The sequence below is a fragment of the Rhinatrema bivittatum genome, chromosome 7, assembly GCF_901001135.1.
Source record: "Rhinatrema bivittatum chromosome 7, aRhiBiv1.1, whole genome shotgun sequence".
NCBI classification, from domain to species: domain Eukaryota; kingdom Metazoa; phylum Chordata; class Amphibia; order Gymnophiona; family Rhinatrematidae; genus Rhinatrema; species Rhinatrema bivittatum.
Window position 1 is genome coordinate 303593767 of NC_042621.1, and position 26634 is coordinate 303620400.

At 50.7% G+C, this 26634-nt stretch overlaps 1 protein-coding gene across 1 annotated transcript in view; it reads left to right on the top strand.

The window, feature by feature from the left end:
- LOC115096241 overlaps positions 1-26634 on the top strand; it is a 120051-nt gene that overhangs the window by 19823 nt on the left and 73594 nt on the right. Inside the window, exon 4 of the mRNA XM_029610749.1 lies at positions 5704-5872. Coding sequence (XP_029466609.1) covers positions 5704-5872 — 169 coding nt within the window. The remainder of the gene's footprint in view (positions 1-5703; positions 5873-26634) is intronic.

The following is a 26634-nucleotide window of genomic DNA, read 5'->3' on the forward strand; positions in this document are numbered from 1 at the left end:
TAGTTGTTGTTGGTTGTGAATGACTTTGTGGATTATAGTCAGAGCCTTGTGTAATATTCTATATTTGATTGGCAGCCAGTGAAGGTTCTGTAGTATGGGAGTGATGTGTGTTCCTCTGTTGGTATTAGTCAGGATTCTTGCCGCAGCATTTTGGAGCATCTGTAATGGTTTGATGGATGAAGTTGGGAGCCCGAGTAGAAGAGAGTTACAGTAATCTGTTTTGGAAAAGAGTGTGACTTGGAGCACTGTCCTGAAATCTTGGAAGTGGAGTAGGGGTTTGAGCCTTTTCATGACTTGTAATTTATAAAAGCAGTCCTTGGTAGTGTTATTGATGGCTTTCTTAAGATTCAGACGGTTATCAATGATTACTCCAAGGTCCCTTACTTGCGTGATCTGGGTGTTGCCTGCTGGTGGATTGAATAAGGCCGAGTGGTCCGAGGAGATGATTAGGAGTTCAGTCTTATTTGCATTCAGAACTAGATTCAAGTTGGTGAGCAGACTGTTTCATGCTGCAGGAACCCCCGTTTCAATCATGGCTTAAGTAAAACATGCACCAAAAACAAAAATCGGACTTCAGTTTCAGCGCGGGTTTTATTCCATCGACCCCAGGGTGAGTTCCAGGTTCCTTCCACCCCCGAGGTGGCTGCATGTTGGCATCTTTCTCAGCTGGGAGGGACTTTGGACCAGGAGCCTGAGCTGAGAAAAGTCCCCCGCCCTGAAGGGCAGATACGGGGGCTGAAATCTGGCAGGAGCTCTGGAGAGGAAACGCACGCCCCCCCCTGCTTCCCGAGAAAAGGGGCAGTTCTCCCGTCACGCCGCACACGCGTGAGCAGGTCTCCCTTACGATCGCAGGCTGTTCGGAGCTAAAGCCTGGCGCGGCAGTCCTGTCTCAATGAATAATTCCCGTAATCCCTGCGTCAGATGACTGCGCCCGTCCTGTTCCTGCGCAGCTCCTCGGTCCTCGGGCTCTGCTCTGAAAGCTCCCGCAATCCTTCCTAATGATGCAAACCACGGGCTCACTTGCCTTCCAGTGACCAGCTGGCCACCGGTCCCAGGGCAGCGCCCGACACCCCCCCCCCCCCCCCCCTGCTGCGACGAATTCCCTCCCTGGGACCCTGCCCCTGTGGTTGGCAGCACACTTCATGCAGAGAAAGCAGAGGGCGTTGTGCCAGCAAGGCCAGTACCAGGGCATCCCTGGGATCTAACACTACTTACCGTTTCGGTAGACTTGGGGCATAGATCAGACCCTCGTGCAGACAACAAAAAGAAAAAAAAAATAGTGAGTGACAGGGGCAGGCCCCCGCTCTAGGCAAATGGAGCCTGGCGTGAAAATCAGAGGATGCTCCCCTCCCCCAACTGATCCCCATGCCCCTGACTCCTTGGCGTGGAATAGCAGGTGTGTGGGGATGCATGCAAGCTTTCCTAACAAGTGAGAGGCAGGGAAGGTGTCCCCCTCCCCCCACCCACCCCTCTCCAGCAACTTCTCTCCTCTTACCCCCCATTCAAACAGCCTCTCTGCCTCTGAGGCCCCCCCATTCCCAGCATCTTCTCCCCTCTCTTCCTCAGCATCGGCCTCCTGCCTTGTCTTCCTTCCTCCCTCCCAGCACCCGCCTTGCTACCACCACAGAATTCGTTTTTAGTGGCAGAGCTGCTGCCACCATTCGTTTCAGTTTGTGCCAGCTCTGTTAACACCGCTCAGAACTCAGGAGGGCGCAGCGTTCTGCGCGCTGACCTGGCAATACAGGAGGTGCCCCTATTCCCAGCATCCTCCCCCCTCTCGTCCTCATCCCCAGCATCGGCCTCCTGCCTTGTCTTCCTTCCTCCCTCCCAGCACCCGCCTTGCTACCACCACAGAATTCGTTTTTAGTGGCAGAGCTGCTGCCACCATTCGTTTCAGTTTGTGCCAGCTCTGTTAACACCGCTCAGAACTCAGGAGGGCGCAGCTTTCTGCGCGCTGACCTGGCAATACAGGAGGTGCCCGTCCACACACCTTTTGAAGCTGCTCACGGGGCCAGCACTGGCAGGAAGGGACAGTGCCAGTAGTGGCGCCGGGTCTAGGTCTGCGGAGCCCGAAGCGTGGCAAGCGTGGCTGCTAAAGGAACTCTGCTCAGCTGCGTAGCGTTGGTGGTAGTGACCCAGCCGACCGCCCTGCTGGCCTCATACAAAGGCAGGCCCCGGATAGAGGGGCACCGGAAACCCGGGAATTCAGGTCTGGCACTTCCGCTAGGCAAACTAAATGGGTGCCTAGAAGAGCGCACCTTTGGGAGGTGTCAGAACCGGGCAAGGAGGCCAGGCCCAGCAGTGGAGCCCCAGCGGCTGAAGGGCACAGGAGCTGCCACGGACTCTGCCCATTAGTAGCCAAGTCTCTCTCAAGGGTAGCCTAGGGTGACTAATACCCTGCAGGGCAGGCCTTAACCCCAAATGTGCAGAAATCCTATGAAGGAACAAGAAGTGAGGTACAGGGTATAGTAAAAAAAACAGCCCAACGCTAAGGTATTTATTTATGCGTTTCAAATCATGTGCAGACACTTCATGGTGCAGTCAATCAAAGCGACGATCAGCAAAGCAGAACAAACTCATTCGCAGTATCCTTGGACCATTAAAGCATCTTCTATTTATCCTTGGATCATTTCCATCCTGTGCCGTATTTTGGAGGTGTCCCGTGTGAATGGCAACGTTTTTAAGGACAAGAAGGATCCCTTCTCCCTGGAGATAGCTAGGGCTGGGGATCTCTGACCTTCTCTCGGCCTGCGGGGAGGGCAAAATCTCTGACCTCTCTCTCTCTCTGGGTCTGCGGGGTGCAGGGGGACTCTGATCTCGACCTCTGGGTCTGTGGGGTGCAGGGAGGGCTCTGATCTCTGGGTCTGCGGGGTGCAGGGGGCTCTGATCTCGATCTCTGGGGTGCAGGGGGGCTGTGATCTCTCTCTCTTTCTGGGTCTGCGAAGTCCAGGGAGGGCTCTGATCTCTCTCTCTCTGCGGGGTGCAGGGGGCTCTGATCTCGATCTCTGGGTCTGCGGGGTGCAGGGGGGCTCTTATCTCTCGATCTCTGGGTCTGCGGGGTGCAGGGGGCTCTGATCTCAATCTCTGAGTTTGCGGGGTGCAGGGGGGGGGCTCTGATCTCGATCTCTGGGTCTGCGGGGGCTCTGATTTCGATCTCTGGGTTTGCGGGGTGCAGGGGTGGGGGGCTCGGATATCTCTCTGGCTCTGCGGGGTGCAGGGGGGCTCCCTGGCAACCCCGCGATCCCATCCGGGGGATGGGATCGCGGGGCGCAGGTGAGGCAGGAGAGCAGCGCTCTTGGTGCAGGTGCTGGCAGCAGCCGCCTGCAAGCTTCCGAGACCCCGGGACGGGGCGTCCCGGGAGAGGAGGAGTTAATTAAATTACCTTCTGGTTGGCAGCAATCTTCTCCCAGGCTTGGCAGGTAATCGCCGGCGAGCCCGGGCTTGCCCGCGCTGCCAGCCGCGTCTTGCAGAGCGGAAGATGAATTCTCCCGGCGGCGCTGCAGAGCCTCGGCGCCCGGGCCCGCCTCGAGTCCTCGCCGCCTGATTGGCTGGGCCGGACCAATGGCGAGGCGCGCTCCGGGCTGCGGGAGGCGGAGCCACGCGAGCCCTCCTCGCTGAGAGGGGACCGAGCCCGGGACTTTCACCGTTAGTTGCTGAGTTCCGGTGGGAGGAGCCCTGGCTATTGGACCCTCGGCACGGGTCGCGCTTTCGGCACCTAGGCCCATAAAACCAGCACTGTGGGCAGAGAGGGGGCCTTCCCCGCCCTTAGCGCCGCGAGGCTTCGATCCTTTGTTTCCCCCATTGTGACGTCAGCCGTCCTGCCATTCATGCCGCTGAAGCGTATTGTGACGTCACCAAGCACAATGAAAGCGGCCCTGACATAGCCTAGAGCCAGTTGTGAGGTCATCTGGCAGCCCCGTCACACGATGCAACTGATCTCACGACCTTAATGCTCATTAGGGGCTCCAGATAAGGTTCTCCGTTCTGCAAACTTTGACACTGCAGCCATTCTGCTTCTTCTCCTTTTCTTTTTTTTCTCCTTCAACAGATTGCCACTTTTTAAACGGTATTTGATTCCATTTCTTTTTCTTCCTTCCAGCGGTGGCTGGTGTTGAGGTGCAGTCCTATCACCAAAATACCTCTCCCTCTTGGAAGAGAGCAGCCTGCACTCTGTCTCTGTCTTCGTTGTAGAAGCCACACTGAGGAGAGCTGCAGGAGTCATTTTGGGCACAGCTGCTGGGGGATGGAGGGGAGGGGCAATCCCTTGGCACTTCATCCTATAGCAACCTCCCTGTCGCCAGCACCTCCGGTGTGACTAGTTCAGTCCTGTGTGTAAGCTGCAGCATAGGAGGAAGGGAACCATCTGGGAGCAGCAGGATCCATGCTACTGCTGAGGTCCAGGAAGAAAACAGGATAGAGCTGCTACTGCCACTGAGAGGTGCCACTGCAGAGGGGAGTGGGAGAGGGAGGAGATGGGGGCAGACCTCAGTCTATAGGGGCCTCCAAGAACAATGCCAGAGAGCTCATAGGCCCTGGGCCAGGAATGGTTATGGAACTTACATCCCAGTGCATTGTGGTTGCTGTAGTCGTGCACCTTTCCTTTCAAAAACTGCATAATTTACAGAATGTCTCAGGAGTTGGGGGGAGCAGACACTGGCTCATTTGGTAGCTCTGTGGTGTTTAGGTGCATATTGAATCCCTCACCCCCATCTGAAAATCCTGTGCCCCTTCGCTCACAGCAGGGAAGAAACAGCATTTTCAGCAGACCTGTCTTTAAAAAGCGCTTATATCTGCTTACACCAACTTACGGAGCCTGAAGGAGGGCGTTCGACATTTGAAGGCACCAGGCCCTGAAACAGTCTGCCTGCCTCATTGTTCAAACAATAAAAGTGAAAGAAATAAACACCACAGCCTGCCCCCTTTAAATCCAGGGGCTGCTAAGGCTGGGAATCCTGGCTTCACCTTGCTCACTGCGGCTGGTTTGCTGTACAGAGACAATGCAGTCCAGGCTCCTGCAGAGCAGTCACCTCCAGGTCAGCCGACCCCTTGGGTGGAGTAAAAACCCAAAGCCAGTTAGGAAGTGCAGGTCATTTTGGCTTACAGCCTGGTCCTGATGATTACTGTTTAAGCATTTACTCGCTATGTAACATTAATCAAACACAGTGACTCCTTAATGCCGCCCGGAGAGCGTCCTGCATGACAGAGTAGCTAGGCCCAGCACCCTCGGGCGAGGGGAGAGGTTGGCGAGACTGATTCTGCACCTTGGCAGTGGGGTTATCTCCTCCCCCATCCCCTGCCATGTCAGCTCGCCTGCTTCAAGATTGGGCCTCACCCAAGTCAACCCAAAGCAGCCAATCCAGTCCTGCCTTTGTCCACATTGCCCGCATAGAATTCTGGTTCTCGGTTCCCTAAGAAAATGGGACAAAACCAGGAGCGGATCAGCCAGGTCGGGTTGGGTGGCAGCCCTGTTGGTTTGCTTTCTATGCCTTAAGAGAAAGCATGTTAATTCCTTATCAGGCTGCCCTCCAGCTTTCACATACGTGACAGCAGGAACAGGTGCCGTCCTCGAGTTACACACATGATATCAATTCACTTATTGTGACTGGCTCTCGCCCTCCTGCAGGAGAGTCTCTGGGAATAGCCTTGTAAGTGACCTGCATCCGTGAGGTGCGTTCACATGCTGTGCTCTCTTTCACACTCCAGGATGAGAAGCAGGGATGGGCCCCTTCCCGCCCACGTCCCGAGAAGGGCCACAGGCACCGCACCTCCGGAGCCCGCCGACACAGGGGACCGCGGCACGCCTCCACGACTGGCCCCAGGAGCAGGTGGGAGCCCCCCCTGGCAGGCGGAGAGCAGCTGGCAGCTCACCCCGGTGAGTAAATCACTGTCACGTTGCGAGAAGGAGCGAACGGATATTGCAGTGATTGGGTTTAGCAGGCAGCAGATAATTACAGGGAGCAGCTGGGCTTTCAGACTGCAGAGGAGCTGCCCCGGGCACTCTTAGGGTTACAGATGGCTGGCCTAGAAGAGGCAGGCTGGAGCTTTCGTGACCCTGCCCGCCGGGGTCACTGGCAGTAGGTGACAGGGAATCGCCTGTACAGGGGCCCTGTCTGGCCGGAAGTGCAGCTGCTCTCGTGAGCTGCATGTGCAGGAATGACTCTGAGGCCTCCTTTCATGCCGACGTGGTCTTTACAGGTGGAGCTGGGTGATGTGCGATGAGGACCGTGCGATGCTTTACTTCCCTCCCGGGGACTGGATGTTACTGAGAATGCACTGACCCTGCAGTCGCTTTCTAACTGCACAATTCGGCTCTTTCTGTCATGGTATTATTATTACCCTGCTAGAGGTGCAGAGCATACACACACACACACACACACACACACAGCTCTGGATTGTAGATTTAATGGCTCGCCTTTCCAGATCTGAGCTCAAGGTGAATTACCGTCTGGTACAGCAGGTAGGCTCCAGCCCCAAAGGACTTGTACGTAAGGCAGGACACTTGCCCAGGACCCCCTCTCAAAAAAGATAAAGGAGAACAAGAAAAGGCTTAGAGAAGGGTGACCAAAATGATAAGGGGAATGGAACAGCTCCCCTATGAGGAAAGACTAAAGAGGTTAGGGCTGTTCAGCCTGGAGAAGAGACGGCTGAGGGGGGATATGATAGAGGTCTTAGAAATCATGAGTGGGGTGGATATATTTACCCTTTCTAATTAGTCCTAGGACTGGGGGACGCTCCCTGAAACTACCTGGGAGCAGACTGTATTTTTTTCTCCCAGTAGGCTGTGGAATGGGGACAAATCCCTGGAGCGTGAGTGCATAAAATGATTATTCTTCAGGTGGAGCCGGGGAGGGCCATTGCTAATTCCTGGGGGGGGAGCTGGGAGGAATCGGATTTAGTGTTTGGGAATCTCTCGGCGCTGCTTCAGGGAGGCTCGGATGCTCAGTGCTCTGGCCCCAGCACGGCACAGGCTTATGTCCTCGCCTCCTGCCCTGTCCTTATTACAGAGGGCTCAGAAGGAAAGCTTGGTCCTTTCACAGACGGCACTGAGATCTGCGGCAGGGGGCAGACGCAGAGACGCGAGGAAGCTGGAGGAGCGGTCGAAGCTTTGGCAGCTAAGACTCGGTGTCAAAAAAGAAAAAATAGCAAATATGGTGAAACAGGGGCACGAGATCTGTTAGCGCTAGAAGGAAGTGCAAAAGTGGCGCCGTGAGACTCAGAGGTGAAGGGGAGGAATATGGGGAGCCTGATGAGGAAAAAGCAAAATCGCTTAACAAATCACAAATAAAATTAAAAGGTCAGATGCAAGATGATAAATTCTTTGCACGGTTATTAAAATGCCATTTATTTCACGAGGCTTTCACATCTGTATGAATTTTATAGCTGTTTTAGTGTGTGTGTGTATGTGTGTGTGTGTGTGTGTGTGTGTGAGTCTGTGTGTGTGTGTGTGTGTGAATTGTAGACATTTTTATACTTTTATATCATGTTTATGATATTTATTATCAATGTGCACTAAACTACCCAGAAGAACAAGCTCTGAAAATGGGCAGTTTATAAATGAATCTAAATAAATACAAGAAAAATCTTTCTGTTTAGGGTTCACTGTGGAAGGGCCTGGAGCAGGGCCACATAATGAGATTGGAAGTGAGGTAAACCTCAGTCGATTTTCAGAACAGTGGATGTGCGAGGAGCTAATTAAACTTAAAGTAGATAAAGCAAATGGGTCAGATGGGATGATCTGTAGGGGATGGGGGTGAGGGACTGATGAGCAGGGACTGAGAGAGAGACCTGATGGTCTGAAGGGAGTGAAGCAGCAGTGACAAGGTGGGTGCAGGGCTGCGGAGAGAGGGGCCTAACTAGTGGGAAGGAGGTGATAATGGCCCTGCACAGGTCACCGGTGAGGCCTCACCTGGAGTACTCTGATCACTCCTGGAGGCCACAACTCAAAAAGGATAGGGAGAGGGTAGAAACGATCCAGCGAAAAGCAATTATTTAGGCGTTTCATATATACCATCGTTCCAAAAGAAGATCACAAGGGTCTACAAAATCAGCATTCGTATTCTGGATCAACGATAACATACTGTGTCAACATTCATATTCTAGGTCAACACCACAGCTAACAGATAATCCGGTTCATACTCTTACTTGCAAATACAAAATCTAATTCTCCTAACAATGCACTTCACATCATTCATTGCTTATTGCTCGCTCCACTAACATCATCTCTGGTTCTGACATAGAAGTTATCAGCCTGTTGGTATTTCACGTTAAATCGTAAGCATTTCTGAAGAGCCACGTTCTCAGTTCCCGCTTGAAACGTTTTCCTTCTGTTATCTGGCGTAACGACTCTGGGAGAGAGCTCCGCAGCTTGGGGCCGGCTGTGGGAAACGTTCGCTCTCTTATGTGCGTTAGGTGTGTGCTCTGAGTAGAAGGCACCATTAGAAGTCCTTTGTTTTGTGATCTGAGGGCTCTCTGTGGGGTGAGTGTTGAATTGTCGCTCCTAATAAGCAGGGGTTAATATTGTTGATGCTATTGAAAATTAGAGTTAATACTTTGTAATGAATGCTGGATTGTACAGGAAGCCAATGCAGAGCAATCAGCGAGGGGAGGAAGTGGTTACATTTCCCTGTCCCCAGTAAGCGTCTTAAGTGCTACCCCGGAGGTGAGAACTGAGAGTTAGCAGGGGCGTTGCCCAATCCGAAGGCCATACCTAGGTACTGGTAGTGCCCTTCCTCGGCATTAAAAGCTGCCTTCCATTCATCGCCTTCTCTTATGCGTCCCATGGAGGTCAAGCTTCGTGACCTAAGGAGCCTAAGGCTTCTCTAAGGTGGTCAAAGATTTCTGTGATAAGAGGTGGAAAGTACCGGTCCTTCTTGAGCCCTCTATAATCAATGCAGGGGTGGAGCAAACTGTCCTTTCTTCCCCCCGCCAAAGAAGAACCTGGCCCCGGCAGGAGAAGGAGACGGACGAACGAACCCTCTCTCTAGATTCTCTTTGATGCTCTTTGACACTGCCTCGGTTTCCGGAGTGGAAAGAGGGTAAACGCGATCCCTGGGGGTATTTCCCCCGGGAAGCAGATCAACGAGGCCGTCATTGGAGCAACGCAGGGGAAGAGTTTCCACAGGTTTACTGAAGACATCTGCATGGGCAGCGTAATGTGGTGGCAAACCGGGCAATCCCGAAGTTACAACTCAGGCAAGAGACAAGATAGGCTGGGCCTTGGGGAAGGCACGGGCAATTTGTAAGCTTCCTCAAACGATGCTGCACGAGCCAAGGTAGACTTAGAATAACTGCTTTGACAGCTTTGGGCAGAGCATATAGGCAAATCTGCTCGCTGTGGAACAGGTCCGCCTGCATCGAAAGTGATGCCGTGTCCACTGTCGTGCGTCCTGGCAAGGGATCCCCATCAACGGAAAATATATTGAGTGCAGTATCCAGCGGGATGATGGCGTGCCAGGGACTGGCACCCGGGTCCAGAAAGGCTCTATGTATCAGTCAGGATTTTCCCTATGGAAAGGCAAATTGGTACCAGGATTTGAGGAGAGGAACATGGTCGACCTAGGATGTCCTCACCAACCAACCCTGGGGCCTGGAGTTTCCTGGCTTGATGGGACACAGAGTAGCGAAGTGCCCTTGGGCGGCACAATACAAGCACAGGTTGAGGCGTCTCTGCCTCTGCTTTTCCTCTGAAGATAACTTAAGGTGGTCCACTTGCATGGACTCCTCCTGCGAGTTTCCAGGATCCGGAGGCGGCACGGCAGCCACCGGGCACTGAAAGCTGGGAGCCAGGCGAACGGGGCGTCAAGTCAAGCCCCTCTCCTGGAAACATAGATCCAAGTGGATTGCGAGGCTGATCAGCCCTTCCAATGTGGCAGGCAAATCTTGGCCGGCCAACTCGTCCTTGGTGCGTTTGGACAGCCTTTCCCTGAAAATGGCAGTCAAACTGTGCTCATCCCATTAAGAACATAAGAAAATGCCATACTGGGTCAGACCAAGGGTCCATCAAGCCCAGCATCCTGTTTCCAACAGAGGCCAATCCAGGCCATAAGAACCTGGCAATTACCCAAACACCAAGAAGATCCCCTGCTACTGATGCAATTAATGGCAGTGGCTATTCCCTAAGTAAACTTAATTAATAGCAGTTAATGGACTTTTCCTCCAAGAACTTATCCAATCCTTTTTTAAACCCAGCTACACTAACTGCACTAACCACATCCTCTGGCAACAAATTCCAGAGCTTTATTGGAGCTCCGATGCCAGCATGCGCAAGCGGACTGCGTAGTTTTCTACTGACTGGGAGCCTTGCCATATCTGGAGCAATTCTGTTGCCATAGAAGATGTAGGGCCGGGCTCATCAAAGAGCATAAGGAACTCCCACAAGAAGCTGCCCAGATTTCCTAGAAGCGGGTCGTCCGTCTCAGAGGAGGGAAGCCCAGGCTAGAGTGGGGCCCTCCAACAGAGACAGGATAGATGTGATCTTGACTCAGTCTGATGGGAAGAGAGGCGCTTGTTACTCAAATTGCACCTGCACTGGTTCAGGAAGCTGCTCTGCTTCTTGGGGTCACCATCACAGCTCAGACGGGGAGGCAGGATGGAACGTGGGAGTAGCCGGAATGCATACTGTGGGAAGCAGAGCTTCTGGACAAATACCCAAACCCTGAAGAGGGCTCACCATTGTATTCAGCTGATCCTGCTGCTGCTTCAACTGAAGCTCTAACCCAGAGATGGCGGAGGCCGGGATGAGTCTGCTGAGCTCATGGCCTCAGCAAACTGTGATGAGCCTTGTGAGCATGAGCCCTTAGTGCTGTAGTGTATTTGGCGTAGCCTAGTAGATGAACCTACTAAGTCCATGCTGACAGCTGGCGAATGCGCCCTGAAGTGGGACAGGCGAGCTTCGTCCGTACCAGCCACCTTCCCCACAGGTTGAGCCCTTAGGTTCTGCTGGCTGGTAGGACTTAGATGGATCTCGATGGTGGTCAGGCAAGCGAGAGTCCAGGTACAAGCCGGGGTCAGGGCAGGTGGCAGTCAAGTAATTACCAGGGACAGGCCAGAGGTCAGGGCAGGCAGCAGACATGGCAAGGTTAGAGTGCAAAGCAAAGGTCAGGTCCAGACGGCAAGCAAGAGGATAGTCAATGTCCGAGGCTAACGTCAATGCCAGAAGATCAAAATGAGCGTGGGATCAAGGAGTGATAAGGCAGTATCAGGCAGAGAAGGGCAAGGCTGGAACGCACGTAACAGGAACGCTGGACCAACATGTACTGCAGCCGCTGGAAGACCCATTGCTGAGGCAAATGGCTGAAGTATGTGGCTGGGTTTAAATACCCAGCCTTGAGACGTCACCAGGGAGCGCTGGCACTGAGGATTCCCGCCGCAGGACCTCCTTATTGGGTGCGTTGTCATGTGCGCACGCTTAAGGGAAGACTCTGGTGGAGGAGCCACGGCAGGAGCGGGAGGCGTCCTGGTGAGGGCGGCTGGTCGCAGGTCTATCCCTTGGCTGGCCAATGTAAGAAGGGGTGGAGGATGACTGGAGGGCCCTCCTGGAGGAGGTGGTGACGGGATTCAACAGGATGTGGGATAAACATAGAGGATCCCTAGAGGTGAGAGGCTAGAAGGGAAGCACTGGGGTAACTTGGTAACCTTTCTGCATGGAGGTAACCTGCACGGAGCAACAGTTTCAGTCCTGAACACCTTGCTGGGCAGATTGGATGGATCATTGCCCTTTATCTACCATCATTTACTGCGTTTCTGGGTAACGTAATAGGAAAAGCAGAACCACTTATTTCAAATTCGTAAACATTTGAAAGCCTTTCTGTTTGCCAAAGCATTTAGAGAGGATTTGTAATCCCATCGTTAGTCTAGTTTACTAGAGAATTTTGTATCATTGGTCTAGTATTTTGTATCATTAGGCTATTTTGTATCGTTAGTCTAATTTACTAGAGAATTTAGATTGGTTTTTAACCTTTTATATTTTATGTTATTTTTATTGACTGTATATTTTTATTTCCTTACTTTGTTTACTATAATTAGAATTATTGAACTTTTGTTGTTGCATTTATGCCGTTTTCTCTCAGATATCTTAATTTGTTCTATAAATGGATGACTTTGCTGTAAGCCGCTTTAATGATGTTGATTGAATAGTGATATATCATCTAATATGTAATGATAACGATGATAAGAATAACTAAAAGTCCCTGGGCGTAGTGGGGGTCACCCCTGGGAGCTCCTCAGCACGGTGCAGCTGTTGCATCTAATCACCGGCACGGTGACCTTCCCAAACCATCACCTTCTGTTAAAAGTTGCATCAAGGGATGAATGCAGCGTAAACCACGACAGGCCCAAGAGAGGGGAGGGAAGGGATCGGGCTGCGGGTTTTTGACAGTGAATTTGAATGCATTGTTTTGAATGTATTTATTTTAGCTGTATAGCTTTTGGAGATATCCGGTTAAGTTGCACGTTATCCAACCACACAAGGCCGGGTAACTGTAGACCTGCCAAATTTCAGAGATATCTGGCCAAGTTAGCAAGATAAGTAAGCCCTTTCCAGGAACGCCTCTTTTTTTATTCAGCTAAATTATAGCCGGATAATGACTTATCCGACTATAATTTAGCTGGATAAGTGGCTGAATGTGCCCAGTTTGCCATTTAGATGGGTAACTTGTGAGCTTTTGAGTATTGACTTGCTAGTAATTGTTTGTCCTGAGAAGAGGGGATTCTTTGTGGCCTGGGAGTGTAAGAACAGTCCAGAGATGGTGTGGTAACGTGATCTCTTCTGATGAAGGGGAACTGTGTGCGCTCTTCACAGCTCACCTACGACCCCGTCCTTATTCATTTCACATTAATACATAGAAAGAAAAGAAACCAATGTACAATGCACGTGTCAGCCATTACGCCTGGGAGCAATGGGGCTCGGAGCTCGTGTACTGGCAGGGTATGAAGAGGAGGAAAGAGAGAGAGAGAGAGAATGAGAAACAGAATACCTGGGAGAGAAGCAGGAGGAGAACGTAGCTCACGTAGCCCAGTCTCGCCACCCGCTCACAGGATGGACCCTTTGCAGAAAGAGGTCCCCATGCTCTCATGGAGCTTGAATTTATGGTTGACCTGCTCAGACGAAGCTGCTGTTGCCATGGCTTTCGGTATTGTGATGGTTTTCCACAATGGAAGAACGATACACTTTGTGTTTTGTAAAGCGATAGAGATACGTCTGCTGTTGTGTCTCTCCATGGTGTGCATGTCAGACAAGTCAGGCGATGTGGCGAGTGGGTTTGCAGGAACTGTGCGTTATTCACCCTGCTGCCTTCTTCTTTCTTTTGTCATCTCCAGTGCCACCTGCAATCATCACTTCTTAGTTTTTGGGAACTTGCCAGGTTCTTATTGCCTGGATTGGCCACTGTTGGAAGCAGGATGCTGGGCTTGATGGACCCTTGGTCTGACCCAGTATGACAATTTCTTATGTTCTTTTAGGATTGCTTTGGTTCTGGCTTTCCTTTCTGGGCTTGGAGGGGTGGTTTCCCACTGCTCTTCCCAGGGTCACTCCTTTCATTTTGTTTCCCATTGGGCCTTAAGCTTATCTTGGACCTCTTGGGGCTGTCTTGTATCCAGCAAACCCACTCGCCACATCGCCTGACTTGTCTGACATGCACACCATGGAGAGACACAACAGCAGACGTATCTCTATCGCTTTACAAAACACAAAGGGGTAGATTTTCAGAGCCCTGCTCGCCTAAATCCGCCCAAAACCGGGCGGATTTAGGCGAGCAGGGCCCTGCGCGCCGGGAAGCCTATTTTACATAGGCCTCCCGGCGCGCGCAGAGCCCCGGGACTCGCGTAAGTCCCGGGGTTCTCGGAGGGGGGCGTGTCGGGGGCGTGTCGGGGGGGGGCGGGCCCGGTCGTCGCGGCGTTCCGGGGGCGTGTCGGCAGCGTTTTGGGGGCGGGTACGGGGCGTGGCCGCGCCCTCCGTACCCGCCCCCAGGTCGCGGCCCGGCGCGCAGCAGGCCCGCTGGCGCGCGGGGATTTACGTCTCCCTCCGGGAGGCGTAAATCCCCCGACAAAGGTAAGGGGGGAATGTAGACAGGGCCGGGCGGGGGGGTTAGGTAGGGGAAGGGAGGGGAAGGTGAGGGGAGGGCAAAGGAAAGTTCCCTCCAAGGCCGCTCCGATTTCGGAGCGGCCTTGGAGGGAACGGGGGGAGGTAGCGCGGCTCGGCGCGCGCAGGCTATACAAAATCGATAGCCTTGCGCGCGCCGATCCAGGATTTTAGTGGATACGCGCGGCTCCGCGCGTATCTACTAAAATCCAGCGTACTTTTGTTTGCGCCTGGAGCGCAAACAAAAGTAGGCTGTTCGCGCTCGTCTGAAAATCTACCCCAAAGTGTATCGTTCTTCCATTGTGGAAAACCACCACAATACCGAAAGCCGTGGCGACAGCAGCTTGGTCTGAGCAGGTCAACCATAAATGGAAGGATACATTCAAGCTCCATGACACCTGGCCTGCCGGAGGTTACGGCTCTCATGATGAATGAATCCTGAAGTGGATAAATATTTACCTTTAAATCGCAGCGCAGGACGGGCCCCTATGCTGTTGACAATTCCAGAACTGGGCATTTGATAACCAGAAAATAGCGATGAGCGTTAACGGGCCCGTTCCCACCATCTCCGTTATGCCATGTCGTAGTCCTCAACGTTTTCTGATTGTGCCCGCGCGTTTCTGTCGTCATTCCTTCTTTCTCTGCTATAAAAGTAACTGCACCTCCAGGAACGGGCTGTGCCCCGCTGGGACCATAAAAGAATGTGATTGTTTCTTCAGGGCAGGAACCCTGGCTAAGCTGGACAAGGTTTCAGTTCTGCATTGGGAAGGGTCCCGAGTGCCAAGGGTGTTGTGCAGCTCTGTGTGTCCCTGGGTGAGGGGTACACAACAGTAGAGTTGCACTGTGGGCAATCTGTGCCAGAGCAAAGCACTCCACACTCCACGGCAGATACGCAAATGAGTCACTCCTCAGCCTCATACTTAAGCCATTCAGTGTTCAGTTCTTTCTCTCAATCTGTGCAGAAGTGTCCCTCCCCGGGACCCGGAGTATCCCCACTTTCCGGGGAGGAAAGGAGTGAAGGCCCTGGGTGGGAGAGGCACCCTCCGACCCTGGATAAAAGTTGGCTCATACGGTCTCGGCACAGAGAATGTACACGTTTCTCTCTCTCTCTCTCCCCAGGGGCGCAGACTGCGTCAGTGTGTCCTCAGGGAAAATTCTCAAAGTTAGATCTCTGTCCTTGGTTTTTTTTCCTGGAACCGCAGCTCCTGGTGTTCCAGTCGGGTAGGAAGGGGCACTCAGTCACTTCCTCCTGAGCCTCCAGTCTCTTCCCTGGTAAAACAAATTACCGCCAGAGGCTCCTGGCATAGGGTCACTCTGTCCTCTGTCCTCATTGAGGTCTTCCCTAACCCACGCAGCCCCCAAAACAGGGTTCCCAGATCCCTGAGTCCAGGTGATGGACAGGGTTTCACCAGGCCTTCTACCAAGAAAACTGTAAAAAAAAAAAGTCCAAAATATACCCAGAGGGATTAACCCAACCAGCTAGTGAGTAGACTGGGTGAGGAAACCCCTCCTGACCCTGGTCAGGTTCCGCAGGCCGGGTTAGCCCATCTCCCCTGCCGGGGCTTGAAAAAGTACAAATCAGATGAAGCTCCTCAACTACCTCCTAACTTCACCAAGCCCATAAGGGACCTGCCCCCAGACTCCCTCTATGGAGCTGCTTAAAGACCCTCAGGGGGACGGCCATTCCAGACCCCTCAAAGGGAGGGGCTGCATCTGAATGGGACCCTCCCCCTTACTGAGCTGCACTGCTCCAGCCTGAAAACAGGACTCACCCAGGGCTTACTGGTAGCGCAACCATGGATAGGTAGCGTCACATAGATAGGTAGATAGATAAATCTAGATTGAAGAATACACAATTTCTTACGATGGGATTGGCATTTGCAGTAATTCTTTGTGGTACAGCTGTGTACTGGAGAAAGAAGGAGTAGCATTTTCTATCAGGAACGCTCTTACCAACAGGCTAACTGCGCTACTAAAAATTCGATTGGACTGAATCTCATCTGTCAGAATACCTCTTACCAAGCAATGGCTTATTACTCTCCAGCAATGTTGCAATCAGATGAGAGTAAATAAGAGTTCTACTCTTGCTTTGAGCGTGCTCTCGGTACCGGTCCATTCTCTGGCAACTTTAATGCAAGAGCAGGTTGTGATTTTACAACTTATGGGCAACCTTAGGCAAATTTGGAAATGCAGATGGAGAATGTTTGCTCAACCTTTTACCAATACTTATTTCTATCAGGCAGAGAGAGTTTTTGTTTACATGGAAGCATCTTGAGGCTACGTCCTTGTAAGGCAAAATGATTTGTAGGATCTTCTTAATAAGTGAGCGTTGCGTGGGCCTGAGTGCCCCCCAGATCCCTTCCAGTTCTCCTCATCCAGACGCAAGACTTGATATCGGGAAGCTGGAATCGATGGATATTCAGGATTAGTGAGGAGCTGCAGTTACTCAAACCTTATGGTCTGAAGGTGCCTCTGGGAAGGGCCAATAAGTCATGGAAAGATTCTCCAGCAAAACCAGAAACTCTGAGCTGAGCATCTTTCAAATAATCCATTTCAGTCTGAGAGAGAAAATAGAAAGCAGTCATGCATGATGAAACAGATTCATGTGATGGACAGCTGGAGGGAGGATACAGCAAAAGAACGATGCTTTGGCGTCTACGAAAGACTCACAGGGTCTTTACAATGCTCTAAGGGACGTTGATTTTCTCTCGCACCAGTCCATTTGCACCTATCAAGAATGTTGAAGGTGAACGGCTCTTTTTTCACAGACAAATGTGCATATTGTTAAATCTGAACCAGACTGGGAGAGTACTCAGATTTGTTGGCAGTGAGGTCAAAGCACCGAAGTGAGTGGGAGGAACAAGTGATGTTCTTGCTTATTGATGCTGCCCAGTTGGATAACTTTGGATCAATATCCCTTGCGTAGGCGTGGTTGGGTTTTGCTATAAGGCTTGGGTTTTCCCAGGATGAATGCATGTAGGATTTCCCAAAGATACTCCTGGTCAACTCCATCAAGGCTTTTTCTTTTGGCACCCAAGGGGTTTGGCCGTCATCATTCACAAATGTTTTTCACCTTCCACGATAAAATCAGCAGACACCTAATGTTTTACTTTGATCTTCCTTTCACAACGTCTGCTTTTGGGTCTCCGAGCAGCACAGGAGTGGTTTCTAAGTCCCGAGGCCACAATTCTGGAATGCGTCTGCATTTCTGCATTGATTCTTACGTTTACAATGCACTCGTCTTGGCACAGCCGGGACTTTGTAAAAGGTTAACTTGTTTCGTTGAGAGAGAATGTGCTTAAAATTCATGGCATAAGACGTGTGGCTTTTTGAAATAAATGTCTGATAATTAGGCTGTGAAAATGCCAAGTTAATCCATTTAAAGGTGTAAAGAATTGCGTCTAATGAACATTAGACTTGGAAACTTCGAACTCTTTTGCTGCATGAAAAGCAGTTCAATGAGATTAGCTTCTCATAGTCAGTTTTGAAGAACAGTTGGACGTGCCCCTGATCGGGCGCTCGTGCAGTGCACAGGGGGTCTGCAGACGTGTCTCTTTAATGTGGAAGAGGACGCGCGAGGCCGAGAGTCACTATAATGCAGCTAATTAGAAATGAGAGGATCGCGCCTGCTAGATGATAAGATGCGGTGCTCTCCTTGAACTTGTAATTATAGCTCTGTCTTGTTAATCTCCCGGTCTGGGCTTTCACTTTTACAGCACTGAATATATTTCCCCCGCTTATTGAGTTTATAGCCTGACATGCAGACGCGGGGCCAGGAGACTCATTATTAGATTGTATCACATCTTGACCGTCGATAATGTAATGGAATTCCGCGTCCACATCTCACGGCTTAAGAGGAAATTACAGATGGGGTGATGAGGTTTAATAGACATGAGGAAGTTGGGGAAAGAAGTCAGATCTTGAGTAGCAGAGAAGGAAAGGTCAGCAGCAACCCACAATGGGTCACTGCATCAGTACAGTGACCCACAGGAGAGGGAGAGAGAGGGGCTAAGGGGGATGGGCTGAAGATGAGTGACCAGTGAAGGGGAGGGTTGGGACTGAAACCACGGGATTTCAATTCTGCTGATACGGACTCTCTGACTTTCTGTAAACCACTGTCTCTCTGTGCCCTGTTTCTAATTCCCTCGTAGCCAGTTGCTGGATTTCCCTGGGCCTCGGTTCCAGTCTCAGCCCTGCCCCGACTCTGTGTGTGTGACTTGTAGATTTTCTCTCCCTTTCTAAGGCTCCTTGTGTCTGTGCTGTCTCCCTCTGTGAGTTTTCGGACCTCTTTCATCCTACACATTTTGTCTTTTGAGTTTCCCAAGTCTGTTCTTTTCTTTGGAAACAACAGTTAGATATTGCAGGTAAATACTGCAGATAAGATGGATTGATATTACGGATACTATAAATAGTACTGTATGTTAATTGATAGGTAAATAGGTGGATAGAAACTCCATCTATGGCACATACATACAGTAGATGTATACTGTAGATAGAGATGCCAGCTGTGGTACATATATATATATATATATATATATACACATTAGCTGGGTGGATTGATACACCAACTGTAGTTCATAAATGTAGTAGATACAGTTGTATACAAAAGCTCAGGAAACACTAGTTTAACTGTATGTTTCAATGAATACCAAAGTGAACAGAAGCTGAACAACTTCTGCATGGTACAAAGTTAAACACTAAACAAAACTATAGTAGTACACTATTTGCTGATTTTAACATATTGAAAATAATAAAGCAGCAAATATGGCATGTGCAAGAGTTTGGGAAATCTTCCAACTGAGTAATTACTACTTATTTCTAAAAGGTATTACTAAGGCCCTAAAAGTTGATTGACTCATTAGGCTTTCAATTAGTCAGGTGAAGACAATTTCATGGTTGAACAAATATACTGACCCTTCTAACCTCTCAGGTTGTGATTGTTGTTCTGTCTACTTTCAACAACCATGGGCTCCTCTAAGCAGCAACTGTTAAAGCATTTGAAAATGAAGATACAGAATTCACTCTTACAAAGCAGGGGAAGGCTATAAAAACATCTCTAAACACTTCCAGCTAGCAATTTCAGCTATCAGAAACATTGTTAAGAAATAGCAGTTATAGTATCTTATGTAGTTGTGGTCAAACAGATCAATTTTTATTTCATCAGTCCAAAGCACTTTATTCCAAAAAATGTTCAGACTTATCAAGGTTTTTGTTTCATATACTTTAGATGATAACTTTTGTGATGAGGTCATAAAAAGGCTTAAGAACGTAAGAAATTGCCATACTGGGTCAGACCAAGGTTCCATAAAGCCCAGCATCCTGTTTCCAACAGTGGCCAATCCAGGCTACAAGTACCTGGCAAGTATGCAAACACTAAGTAGATCCCATGCAACTGATGCTAGTAATAGCAGTGGCTATTTTATGTCAGCTTGATTAATAGCAGGTAATGAACATCTCCTCAAAGAACTTATCCAAACCTTTTTTAAACCTAGCTATACTAACTGCACTAACCACATCCCCTAGCAAAAAAATTCCAGAATTTAATTGTGCATTGGGTGAAAAATAATTTTGTCCGATTAGTTTTAAATGTGCTACATGCTAACTTCATGGGTTGCCCCCTAGACTTTCTATTATCCGAAAGAGTAAATAACTGATTCACATTTACCCGTTCTAGACCTCTCATGATTTTAAACATCCCTATCATATCCCCCCTCAACCTTCTCTTTTCCAAGCTAACGCTCACATGCATCTCATTTTTGTGTAAGCAACTCTGAACTGTCAACATCCAGTGTCAACTAAACCTTTCATCAAGTCATTTGCAGAGATCTGAGGGTTCTGTGTTGTATATTTAGCCAGTTTTCAGGAAGTTCTATCAGATTTTTTTTGGTCTTCCAGTTCTTGTGTTGACTTCACCCATTTCATGTATCTTCCATTTCTTAATAATTTTTCTGCCAGTTGAAATTGCTAGCGGGAAGATTTAGAGACTTCTTTTATAGTCTTCCTCTGTTTAGTAAGAGTGAATTATCTTCATTTTCAAATGCTCAAACAGCTGCTGCTTAAAGGAGACCTTGATTGTTGAAAGTGGACAGAACAACCATTAGAACCTGAGAGGTTAGAAGGATCAGAGTATTTTTTTTTCACTTGACTAATGAAAGCCTAATGAGTCAATCAATATTTGGGCCTAAGCAACATCTTTTTAAAATAAGTAGTAATGACTCAACTGAAAGGGTGTCCCAACTTATTCACATGCTAATGAGTTTCTCTGGCTTAGAGACTTCCAAACTCCTTCCTGGATCCTAGGGAACTCAGCCATATTGTATAAATAAAACCAATTTAAAAATACAACCCAAAAAATGAGGAAGGAATGATGGATAAAACTTCCTTTACCCCATAAAGAGCAAAACAGACTTTTCTTCCAATCCCAATTCCAGGTCTCCTTCTATGAGGCCTAAGGTCCTTTCCCATAAGAAAACAAACAAAACAAAATAGAACAGAGACATCCACCCTTCAAAATGGTGTCACTAGCTTTTATATAATCAGGACTCTACCATTTAAGCCTCCCACATGGGGGAGCTACACCCAGCCAAATCTACTGCGATTCCCCCTGTAAATGTGGTATACTCCTCTTAGCAGAGACCCAGTAGGGCTCTACATTTCAAAATGTGGCAAAAAGGTCCACGGGATTTTAAAAAGAGGAACGTCAGAAAGAATGGCCTGCTACAGCTGAAATAGACTAGGAAAGAAATCAGAATGGCAAAAGCATCAAGATTGACGTAATGAAGTAAAGCAAGATGATAAAACATTACTCAGGCTTGACAGAGAAAGACTGAAAGGGGACCAGGAGCTTTGGAAAAGGCAGATAATCTGTGCTGTATTCACGGAAGAGGTGCTTGGCGAAGGACCACGTCTGGTTGGTAAAGATACGTAGGAGATACCACCACACCAGTTACGAAAGACAGTGTTTGCATGGGGTTGGACAAGGCCACAGAGCCAGATGTGGTGCTTCCTGGGATGCCGAGGGAGCTCAGAGAGATTCTGGCAGGTCTGTGGAAGGACCTGTTCAGTAGATCCTTGGAAATGGGAGTGGAGCCTCAGGATTGGAGAACAAAATGGTACCAGAGAGGAGGTTTCCTCAGTGGTTGGAAAATGAACGGAGTCTCTGCCGAAGAAAAGGAGAGTGAACTCTCTACAGTCCAGTAAATTGCAGGATCAGCAGCACATCATGTCAAAGAAATTTGATTGATTTCTTTTCTTCTTTTTGATTGGGTAACTAGAGAATTAGATTAAGGATGTGCACTGGATGCAGATTACATGGATTTTAGCAAGGCTTTTGACGCAGTCTACATGGGAGGCTCATTAATAAAGTGAGCAGCCTGATTGGAAATTGGTTGACTGGTAAGTGATAAATGGAATTCACTCAGGGGAGAGAAAGGTGAATAGTGGAGTGCCTCAGGGATCGGTCCTGGGACTGGTCCTGTCCAGTATCTCTGTGAGTGATATTGCAGAGGGATTGTAAGAAAGAGTCTGAATTTTAGCTGCTGACACTAAGATCTGCAACAGAATGGACACCCCCGAGGGAGTAGAGCGAGCAAGAAGGGATCTAAGGAAGCTTGGTAATTAACATTCAGCGCCGGACAATGCAGAGTGTGCCGAAATCCAAGGGAACGCTCTGCCCCGGGGGATGGGAGTCTGAAGAGCACGGACTTGATGATCTGAATCTAGTGAAGAAGTATGACACGGCGGTGACCAGAGCCCGCGGGAGGCTGGAGAGCATGAAAGGAGGCCTAACCAGCGGGAAGGAAGGAGATGATCATAGTCCTCTCCAGGCCACTGGTGAGAGCTCATCTGGAGCACTGTGCTCAGTATCTCAAAAAGGAGAGAGAAAGGCAAGCAAACTGGGGCGGAGCCTACGCCAGAAGAGAGGAGAGATGGGTCATACGATGTTCAAATATCTGAAACGTATTAAAAATGCACCTTTTCCAGTGGAAGGGAAGCTGTAGAGCTAGGGATCATGACCTGGAACTGCAATGTCCGGAAATAGCTTTTCCCCGACATTAGAAGGGCTAGAAATGCCCTCCCGGAAGAGATGCTGAAGACTAAAAACGGCGACAGAATTCAAAAGGGTGCGGGGTGGAGACGGAGGAGCCCCTAGTGCAGGAGGATAAAAGTGAAGCCTTGGGGTAACGTGGTAACGTTTTTCTGCATGGGGGTTGCAGCCCTGAACACCCTGCTGGACAGACTGGGGGCGCCATTTGGGCTTTAGCTGCTGTCACTGACTCTGTTACTCTCTTATCGTTATTCTGCCTTTCAAAAACCCGAGAATGTTTCTGGAAAAGGAGGGGGGGTCTATGTTCAGTAAAGCCGGCGAGCAGGCGAATTACCCGGCACATCTCCCCCAGCCCGCTGCTGCTCTGCCCCCACTCTCTACCCACCTGGACCCGGAAACCCCTGCTGAAAGCGCCGGGAGCAGATACCAGGCTACCTCGCTCCCGGCAGGGGTTTTTGGGGAGCCGGCTAAATGGTTTTTGAATACCGAGCTTGGAAAGTTTATAGCGATCCCGTGCCCCAGTCTCAGTGTTGCGCTGTCAGACAGGGATTTCTGGCCTAGCCCGGGCCTTGCAGATCTCAGGCCAAAGCTGTGAAAGGACCCCCCCCAGCCCAGAGATTTCTCCTAAACCGAAGCCCTACTGTACGGATGATCAGCAAATTCCCCAGTAGCCATCGTGCATTATGCCAAATGTGCACGGAGAAAAGCGGGTAATGGCAGTGTGTGTGTGACTGCCGCTCTGCTCTGCTCTTGCATGTGCAGTGTGTGTGTGTGTGTGTGTGTGTGTGTGTGTGAGAGTGTGTGTGTGACTGCCGCTCTGCTCTTGCATGTGCAGTGTGTGTGTCTGTGTGTGTGTGTGTGTGTGTGTGTGTGTGACTGCCGCTCTGCTCTGCTCTTGCATGTGTGTGTGTGTGACTGCCGCTCTGCTCTGCTCTTGCATGTGCAGTGTGTGTGTGTGTGTGTGACTGCCGCTCTGCTCTGCTCTTGCATGTGCAGTGTGTGTGTGACTGCCGCTCTGCTCTTGCATGTGTGTGTGTGTGACTGCCGCTCTGCTCTTGCATGTGCAGTGTGTGTGTGTGTGTGTGACTGCCGCTCTGCTCTGCTCTTGCATGTGCAGTGTGTGTGTGTGTGTGTGTGTGAGAGTGTGTGTGTGACTGCCGCTCTGCTCTTGCATGTGCAGTGTGTGTGTCTGTGTGTGTGTGTGTGTGACTGCCGCTCTGCTCTGCTCTTGCATGTGTGTGTGTGTGACTGCCGCTCTGCTCTGCTCTTGCATGTGCAGTGTGTGTGTGTGTGTGTGACTGCCGCTCTGCTCTGCTCTTGCATGTGCAGTGTGTGTGTGACTGCCGCTCTGCTCTTGCATGTGTGTGTGTGTGACTGCCGCTCTGCTCTTGCATGTGCAGTGTGTGTGTGACTGCCGCTCTGCTCTGCTCGTGTATGTGTGTCTGCTTGTGTGTGTGTGTGTGTGACGTACAGACCTTGGAGACTTAATTACAGGAATGCACCGTAGGATATCGCATTAAAGCAGCCCATGGCAGCGAGGTAATTATCACTCGTGACTGCCGTCCTCCTCCCGCTGTCACTGTGCCTGCTGGCGCTGGGCTTGTCACTGTGGGAACAGGGTCGAGTGCGGCCGCGTGTCACGGCCTCTGCCCCTTCTTTCTGGCAGCGTTCGCCGGAAGAAGGAACGGGCTCGGGGAAAGGCGCAGCGGCTCGGGGAGTGCCGGCACCGGTCCAAGGCTTCAGCCGGACAGCTGAGCTGAGATGCTCTCTCTGTGGCTGGGGGAACAGGCGAGCACGGCTCTGGAGACCCCTAGGGGGACCGGGAATAGCTTTTCCGTTGATGGGGGCAGAGGAGCGCGAGCGGATTTTGGATGCCGGGCCCCTTGGCTGGCCGCTGCCTCCTCGCCAGGCCTCTCGGACGTGCCCCTCAGCAGCTCGCTGACGTGCCAGGCTGGGGCTTGAGGCAGCACCAGGAGAGGACCGCAGAGGTCCGAAACTCACCGGGCTCCCTATTTCAGAGAAAAGCAACTTCTAAATAAGAATTCCTTTCCCTTGCTGGTACGGTGATCGACCGGCTCCGGGTTTATTGATTTGCAGGGAGATGCGGTCCCGGTCGTGCCCCCACCGCGTGCAGACGTAACTTCTGATCTCCCAGGAGTGGGTCGGACTGCCCCGAGGATCTGGCGTCTGCATCCTCAGGGGTCCTGTCTAAACGTGACCCGTTCAAGCCCTCTCCGTGGGTGAGGAAACCTCATGTCCCCTGCAGAAGTGGGAGCTTTGATACCTGCTCGCCCTCAGTGCGGGCAGAGTTTCCTGCGGGATTGCCCCAGGAGGCTCGTTTTGCCTGCATGGGGGAGAGAGGGCATTGCCGGGGGGGTAAGGACGACGCGCAAACTTTTGTAAAGATCTGAACTGCAGAGGCCTCAGCTGCAAATGTCTGCTGATCTTATAGGAGGGGGGGGGGGGGCTTCCTTTTTTTTTTGCGTTACTTATTGGTGCAAACCCTTGCGGAGTCTGCGGCTAGCCGGGTCCCCGCGGGGTGCGGCCCGTGACCTCTGAAGGGCCACGGCGAGAGCCACCCACACCCGTCGGGAGAGCAGCAGGGAAAGGCCCCCCCGTTCTCGCCCGACGGCGCAGGAGAGCTTCCAAGATCCGGAACACAGGCTCAGATCCTTCCTAACCCCCCCGTGCCTGGCACATTTTTATTATTCATCCAGTTATTTGGCGTTTTAACCGGGCGCCGGCTGCTTACGGTGATGCGCGTACAGGTCCCTTGGGTGCAGATCCATAATTCACAGCCACTGCCCTCGTGTGAGCCTCAGCTCTGCAAGCTGAGTGCAGAGATGTACGTGTGTGTGTATATGTAAATATATATATATAGTATAGGTGTGGGGCTGTGCGCGTGCCTCCATCAGCAAATCACATTTCTGCTGTGAAAATGCCAAGTGCAGAGTCCCTCCGAAGGGCTGGAGTCCGAGGTAAATAGGGAAAGTAACGGGAGGCGGTGAAATGAATCTGGGGAGGGCCTTGTGATCAGGATCCTGGGCTGGGAAAAGGCAGCCGCTGATCACCGTCACCCCCTTTAGCCGGCAGCTCTAATCCGAGCCCCTCTGACCAGGGAGGTGGGGGATCCAAGCCCCCCCAGCAGGGAGGGGGCCTTATCAACTCCCACTCCCCGGCAGGACCAGCCCGCCCGGCCCCCTTCCTCCTCTGCTCCTTGTTTTCCCAGGGCTTGTGAAGGGCTCCTCTGCTGGGAAAGGGACAGTCCAGTATCACTCGGGGGCAATTTGCAGTAATTACTGGAGGGCCTGGCGTTCCCCCTCCCAGCAGGCTCGGGCACTTGTGAAATGCTAATTTGTGGCTGAGCTGGGGGAAGGACTTTGCAGGAAATAGAATGAGATTTTCTCCCTGCTCCTTCCCAAAGGCAATGAAAAATGGTTTATCTCTGATATTTAAGAGACAGAGACAGGATGGAGGCGGTGCAGAGAAGGGCGACCAGGAAGGTGGAGGATCTTCATCGGATGACGTACGAGGAGAGATTGAAGAATCTAAATATGTACACCCTGGAGGAAAGGAGGAGCAGAGGTGATATGATACAGACTTTCAGATACTTGAAAGGTTTTAATGATCCAAAGACAACGACAAACCTTTTCCGTAGGAAAAATATCAGCAGAACCAGGGGTCACGAGCTGAGGCTCCAGGGAGGAAGATTCAGAACCAATGTCAGGAAGTATTTCTTCACGGAGAGGGTGGTGGATGCCTGGAATGCCCTTCCGGAGGATGTGGTGAAGACCAGAACTGTGAAGGACTTCAAAAGGGCGTGGGATAAACACTGTGGATCCATCAAGTCTAGAGGGCATGAATAAAGTGGAGGCAGCAAAACACTGCACGGAGCGGCAGTAGCCACAGAGGCATTCACGCAGCGGGATGCCAGTGGCCAGTGGTCGGTGTTCCACCTTCACGGAGCGGAAGGATGGAGGGCTGCCATCTCAAAAAAAAAAAGCAGAGGGGTGGGTAAGAGTAGGTAAAATTACCGGTGAGGACATAGGCTATAGGTATTGCCAATTATTAGGCTTGTTCAATATTTGTTGATTGTTAATGTGGCTCGCGAGAATGAGGGCTACTACCTGGAGATAATGCCCTTGTTCGATGTACATGCACACGGTTGGTGAGACTCCATCATTGCTCTAGGCTTCAACAGCAAGAGGAAATGTGGAAGAAAAAAAAAAGGATTTGCATTCACAAAAAAGCGAGGTGTAGCTTGCTTGTTACAGCAGTTACTTCCCCAAAACCAAATAAGCCAATACTTTACTTTCAATACATATCCAGCATAGCTCTCTGCTTCAACGGCAGGGGAGAAAGTCTAACACTTCACTTTCAACGCTTAGCTCTCTGCTTCAATGGCAGGGGGAATGTGGAAAAGAGGATCTGTATATGGACAACAACCAACAAAGTCTGAATTACATAGTCTGAGTGGACAAAGGCATGGGTGTAGCTTGCTTATTGCTGC